The sequence below is a fragment of the Lolium rigidum genome, chromosome 4 (genome assembly GCF_022539505.1).
Source record: "Lolium rigidum isolate FL_2022 chromosome 4, APGP_CSIRO_Lrig_0.1, whole genome shotgun sequence".
In the NCBI taxonomy this organism is placed as follows: Eukaryota; Viridiplantae; Streptophyta; class Magnoliopsida; order Poales; family Poaceae; genus Lolium; species Lolium rigidum.
The window spans coordinates 243,848,622-243,855,665 of record NC_061511.1 but is presented as its reverse complement, the minus strand read 5'-3'; the positions used below and the strand labels follow the sequence as shown (position 1 = coordinate 243,855,665).

The 7,044-nt window shown below is 44.1% G+C and overlaps 1 protein-coding gene across 1 annotated transcript; it reads left to right on the top strand.

Moving 5' to 3' along the window:
• The first annotated feature begins 6,153 nt into the window (after positions 1-6,153).
• LOC124650452 lies at positions 6,154-6,673 on the top strand. Its single transcript, XM_047189972.1, has one exon. The coding sequence runs from the start codon at positions 6,232-6,234 to the stop codon at positions 6,535-6,537; it is 306 nt and encodes a 101-aa protein (XP_047045928.1). The 5' UTR covers positions 6,154-6,231; the 3' UTR covers positions 6,538-6,673.
• Positions 6,674-7,044: the final 371 nt, after the last annotated feature.

Below are 7,044 nucleotides of genomic sequence, written 5' to 3'. Positions count from 1 at the left end.
TTCCCGAAAATTTGTTCGATGAGAGTAGCAAGCCCAAGACTAATGAAAAGGAGACGCTGAAACTTATGTATCCAATATACTATGCATGGTTGAGAAAACACCAAACCCCGCTGTAGGTGCACCACCCTTCGATGTCACTTGAGATACACTTTCGCGCCTAGCCGAAAGGCGTTAAAGAAAAGCGCTTATGGGAGACAACCCATGTTTTTACTCCAGTATTTTTATTTTATATTTGTGTCTTGGAAGTTGTTTACTACTGTAGCAACCTCTCCTTATCTTAGTTTTATGTTTTGTTGTGCCAAGTAAAGTCTTTGATAGAAAAGTAAGTACTAGATTTGGATTACTGCGCAGTTCCAGCTTTCTTTGCTGTCACGAATCTGGGTCTATCTCCCTGTAGGTAGCTCAGAAAATTAAGCCAATTTACGAGAATGATCCTCAGATATGTACGCAACTTTCATTCAATTTGAGCATTTTCGTTTGAGCAAGTCTGGTGGCCTAATAAAATCCATCTTTACGGACTGTTCTGTTTTGACAGATTCTGTCTTTTATTTCGCATTGCCTCTTTTGCTATGTTGGATGAATTTCTTTGATCCACTAATGTACAGTAGCTTTATGCAATGTCCAGAAGTGTTAAGAATGATTGTGTCACCTCTGAACATGTAAATTTTTATTATGCACTAACCCTCTAATGAGTTGTTTCGAGTTTGGTGTGGAGGAAGTTTTCAAGGATCAAGAGAGGAGTATGATGCAATATGATCAAGGAGAGTGAAAGTTCTAAGCTTGGGGATGCCCCGGTGGTTCACCCCTGCATATTCTAAGAAGACTCAAGCGTCTAAGCTTGGGGATGCCCAAGGCATCCCCTTCTTCATCGACAACATTATCAGGTTCCTCCCCCGAAACTATATTTTTATTCCGTCACATCTTATGCACTTTGCTTGGAGCGTCGGTTTGTTTTTGTTTTTTTTGTTTTGTTTGAATAAAATGGATCCTAGCATTCACTTTATGGGAGAGAGACACGCTCCCTGTAGCATATGGACAAATATGTCCTTAGGCTCTACTCATAGTATTCATGGCGAAGTTTCTTCTTCGTTAAATTGTTATATGGTTGGAATTGGAAAATGCTACATGTAGTAAATTGCTATAATGTTTTGGATAATTTGATACTTGGCAATTGTTGTGCTCATGTTTAAGCTCTTGCATCATATACTTTGCACCCATTAATGAAGAAATACTTAGAGCTTGTTAATTTGGTTTGCATATTTGGTTTCTCTAGAGTCTAGATAACATCTAGTATTGAGTTTTGAACAACAAGGAAGACGGTATGGAGTCTTATAATGTTTACCATATGTCTTTTATGTGAGTTTTGCTGTACCGTTCATCCTTGTGTTTGTTTCAACTAACCTTGCTAGCCTAAACCTTGTATCGAGAGGGAATACTTCTCATGCATCCAAAATACTTGAGCCAACCACTATGCCATTTGTGTCCACCATACCTACCTACTACATGGTATTTATCCGCCATTCCAAAGTAAATTGCTTGAGTGCTACCTTTAAAATTCCATCATTCACCTTTGCAATATATAGCTCATGGGACAAATAGCTTAAAAACTATTGTGGTTTGAATATGTACTTATGCACTTTATCTCTTATTAAGTTGCTTGTTGTGCTATAACCATGTTTCTGGGGACGCCATCAACTATTCTTTGTTGGATATCATGTGAGTTGCTATGCATGTCCGTCTTGTCTGAAGCAAGAGAGATCTACCACCTTCACGGTTGGAGCATGCATATTGTTAGAGAAGAACTTTGGGCCGCTAACTAAAGCCATGATTCATGGTGGAAGTTTCAGTCTTGGACACATATCCTCAATCTCATATGAGAATAATAATTGTTGCCACATGCTTATGCATTAAAGAGGAGTCCATTATCTCGTTGTCCATGTTGTCCCGGTATGGATGTCTAAGTTGAGAATAATCAAAAGCGAGAAATCCAAAATGCGAGCTTTCTCCTTAGACCTTTGTACAGAGCGACATGGAGGTACCCCATTGTGACACTTGGTCAAAACATGTGCATTGCAAAGATCCGGTAGTCCAAGTTAATTAGGACAAGGTGCGGGCACTATTAGTATACTATGCATGAGACTTGCAACTTGTAAGATATAATGTACATAACTCATATGCTTTATTACTACCGTTGACAAAATTGTTTCATGTTTTCAAAATAAAAGCTCTAGCACAAATATAGCAATCGATGCTTTCCTCTTTGAAGGACCATTCTTTTTACTTTTATGTTGAGTCAGTTCACCTATCTCTCTCCACCTCAAGAAGCAAACACTTGTGTGAACTCGTGCATTGATTCCTACATACTTGCATATTGTACTTGTTATATTACTCTATGTTGACTATTATCCATGAGATATACATGTTACAAGTTGAAAGCAACCGCTGAAACTTAATCTTCCTTTGTGTTGCTTCAATACCTTTACTTTGATTTATTGCTTTATGAGTTAACTCTTATGCAAGACTTATTAATACTTGTCTTGAAGTACTATTCATGAAAAGTCTTTGCTTTATGATTCACTTGTTTACTCATGTCATTACCATTGTTTTGATCGCTGCATTCACTACATATGTTTACAAATAGTATGATCAAGGTTATGATGGCATATCACTTCAGCAATTATCTTTGTTATCGTTTTACCTGCTCGGGACGAGCAGAACTAAGCTTGGGGATGCTTGATACGTCTCCGACGTATCGATAATTTCTTATGTTCTATGCCATATTATTGATGATACCTACATGTTTTATGCACACTTTATGTCATATTCGTGCATTTTCTCGGAACTAACCTATTAACAAGATGCCGAAGTGCCGCTTCCTGTTTTCTCGCTGTTTTTGGTTTCAGAAATCCTAGTAACGAAATATTCTCGGAATTGGACGAAACGAAGACCCAGGGGCCTATTTTTCCACGGAGCTTCCGGAAGACCGAAGAACATACGAAGTGGGGCCACGAGGTGGCGACACCACAAGGCGGCGCGGCCTAGGGGGGGCCCGCGCCGCCCTATGGTGTGGCCCCTCGTCAGGCCCCTACTCTGCCCTTCCGCCTACTTAAAGCCTCCGTCGCGAAACCCCCGATGCGAAAAACCACGATACGGAAAACCCTACCGAGACGCCGCCGCCGCCGATCCCATCTCGGGGATTCTCGAGATCTCCTCCCGCACCCCGCCGGAGAGGGGATTCATCTCCCGGAGGACTCTACACCGCCATGGTCGCCTCCGGAGTGATGAGTGAGTAGTTCACCCCTGGACTATGGGTCCATAGCAGTAGCTAGATGGTTGTCTTCTCCTCATTGTGCTTCATTGTTGGATCTTGTGAGCTGCCTAACATGATCAAGATCATCTATCCGTAATACTCTATGTTGTGTTTGTCGGGATCCGATGGATAGAGAATACCATGTCATGTTAATTATCAAGTTATTACATATGTGTTGTTTATGATCTTGCATGCTCTCCGTTACTAGTAGAGGCTCGGCCAAGTTTTTACTTTTAACTCCAAGAGGGAGTATTTATGCTCGATAGTGGGTTCATGCCCGCATTGACACCTGGGACAAGTGATGTAAAGTTCTAAGGTTGTGGTGTGCTCGTTGCCACTAGGGATAAAACATTGGCGCTATGTCCGAGGATGTAGTTGTTGATTACATTACGCACCATACTTAATGCAATTGTCTCGTTGTTAGCAACTTAATACTCGGAGGGGGTTCGGATGATAACCTCGAAGGTGGACTTTTTAGGCATAGATGCAGTTGGATGGCGGTCTATGTACTTTGTCGTAATGCCCAATTAAATCTCACTATACTTATCATGTCATGTATGTGCATTGTTATGCCCTCTCTATTTGTCAATTGCCCGACCGTAATTTGTTCACCCAACATGCTTTTATCTTATGGGAGAGACACCTCTAGTGAACCGTGGACCCCGGTCCATTCTTTAATACCGAAATACAAATCTGCCGCAATACTTGTTTTTACTATTTTCTCTCGCAAACAATCATCTTCCACACAATACGGTTAATCCTTTGTTACAAGCAAGCCGGTGAGATTGACAACCTCACTCGTTTCGTTGGGGCAAAGTACTTTGGTTGTGTTGTGCAGGTTCCACGTTGGCGCCGGAATCTCCGGTGTTGCGCCGCACTACATCCCGCCGCCATCAACCTTCAACGTGCTTCTTGGCTCCTCCTCGGTTCGATAAACCTTGGTTTCTTTCTGAGGGAAAACTTGCCGCTGTGCGCATCATACCTTCCTCTTGGGGTTGCCCAACGAACGTGTGAAATACACGCCATCAAGCATATTTTCTGGCGCCGTTGCCGGGGAACTGAAGAAAAGCTACACCACAAAGATTTCTAACTCCCACGTCAACTACGCGCCAAGTACCAACTAGCTACAGCTAGAACCCGTAGTCCATGGGGGAACTACTCACGGAGCATGATGGAGGCGGTGGCGTCGATGGAGATGGCTTCCGGGGGCACTTCCCCGTCCCGGCAGGGGACTTCTGTCCCCCGAAACGGAGTTTCGTGATGGCGGCGGCGCCCCTGGAGTCTTTCTGGAGTTTCGTCAATTGGTCTCGAAGTTTTAGATCGTAGACGACTTAAATAGGCGAAGAGTCGGAGCCGGAAGGGCCACGGGGCCCCCTCACAGTAGGGGGGCGCGCCCCCCCTTAGGCCGTGCCGCCACCATGTGTGGGGCCCCCAGGGCTCCCCTCTGGTCCCACTCTGGCTTTCTGGAAGCTTCCGGGAAAAATAAGGTTCTGGGCGTTGATTTCGTCCGATTCCGAGAATATTGCCCGAACAGCCTTTCTGGAACCAAAAACAACAGAAAACAGGAACTGGCACTTCGGCATCATGTTAATAGGTTAGTTCCGGAAAATGCATAAAAACATTATAAAATGCGGGCAAAACATGGAACGTACCAGCGACGACGAGGCTAGTTATGTGATCCTGCTGTCAAAACCTGAAGACTCTTATCTGTAAGTATGCGTATTGTTTTTCACCAAAAAAATTCTTGTTGGGACCTCGCTATTGTGCTGGTTAAATTTGTATATGGAATCATGGCTACTTGGTAGTGTGTTTTGTTGTAGTAGTTTTATTTCTGGTACTTTTGTTGTTGCAAGCTAAGGGGGTGTCCCTTTTGTTTCCTTCCTATGGTGCTTGAACGACTGGTACTTTGTGTGCCTCCCCATCCAATTTCTAATGGAATTGGAAACCCTTTGAGGTTCTTGCTATCGAAAAAAATACATGCCTTATTGCAGGTCATCCAAAAAATATTTGGACATAATTTAGTTGTCGGAAGGGCATGTCGAATTCTGGTAGAAGCCAAACAGGAATGGTAAATTCTTGGGGAATTTCATGCATCGGGAGGTGCTAATATTTTTCATATGCTTGTTAATACATCCTCTCTTCCGAATTATAAAAAAAGTTATGACAATTTTCTAAATCACATGTATATAAACATATTTTAGTATGTATGTTCACTCATTTCAGATCGTATGTAGTCTACATTAAAATATTATCTTTTTCTCAGTTCAACCATGGTCTACAACTTGTTTATAAGAACTAGAGAGTGTTCAAAATTCACACAATCCTTTTTTGTCTAAATGTTTCCTTTCTCCTAGTACGTCTTTTTTTTTTTTTTTTTTTTTTGCGAAACAAAGTACAATCAAAGGCGCTCATACATACGCGCACACACTCACCCCTATGAACGCACGCACGCACACCCTACCCCTATGAGCACCTTCAAGATACTGCATCGAAGAACTGATTCGGCGGGTCTTGAGATTGACGAAGTCACCACAGGCGCCTCGCTGTCGACGGGAACGTCGCCTCCCACTGAAGAATATTCCGCCTTTATGAGACACCAAAGTGTCAAATCTGGGATTTGAACTCGCGTGGGTCGAGAGCATCGCCTCTCCTAACCATCCAACCACAGGTTGGTTCTCCGTCTTTTGAATTTCTATTCTCTCATCTACTAATGTATTTTTCTCTCATCTACTAATGTATTTTAATTTGTACTCAAGAATATACCATTTTTTGGCTAAAAAAAACTTGCAAACTGGCTGGCAAATGGCAATGCAGGACCCACAACGCAGTGATATGTCCAACGCCAAACTCTTTGTGTAGATTGTTCCCCAACAAAGCCCTAGAATCCCTAATCCAATCCCCTCCGTCTCCAACATCTGCCGATGGGGCTCTTATCGTGGTGGAAGGGTTCCCGCCGCGGCACGCCGGAGACGCCGAACCCGCAGCAGCTGAACGGAGCGGGAGGCGCGGAGGCCCAGGTGGCCGCCGCCGGCCCTCATGGGGCGGTGGAGGTGCGGCGGCAGCGGCAGCCGGACGCGACGGTCTTCGAGTTCGGGTCGGCGGCGGAGTCCGGCGCCGCCGTGACGCTCGCGGGCTACTGCCCCGTCTCCGACGAGCTCGAGCCGTGCCGCTGGGAGCTCGTGCCCGCCACCGGCGAGGGCGCGCCGCAATTCCGCATCGTGTTCTGAGCACCCCTATGTTGCGGCCCGAGCCATCCTGGTTTCTTGGGCTTTACCAGGTTTCGTAGGGGATAAAGGTGTGATCATTGGCTGTATACTGGTACTTGTGAATTTCTTGAAATAAAACTTGAGATGTTGATGAGTCCTTGTGGATGTTAACATACGACTAGTTGGAATGCCAGGATTGCTGTGGTTTCTGATGAACTAGTCAATTTAGGCGGCTCGTTATAAGACTTTCAGATTAGCTTGTCTTGATGGATTTTTTTGTAATTTCGGCTTTGGTATGCACTGCGATTTGTCGGTCAGGCATTGTTGAAGTAGACTCAAACTTCATAGGGAGGTAGTGCCTTGAAATTTCTGTTTGAAGTGCTTACCTTGAGATGTTAGGAGGACATGTCCTGTTGCATGAGTTTCTGCATTAGCGAAACAGGTGTTTTGTGTGTTCAGGCAACCAAAAGATATCAAACAGGGCATCTAGACTTGAGTTGCATGACCAATGGTAATGACAAGCACCTT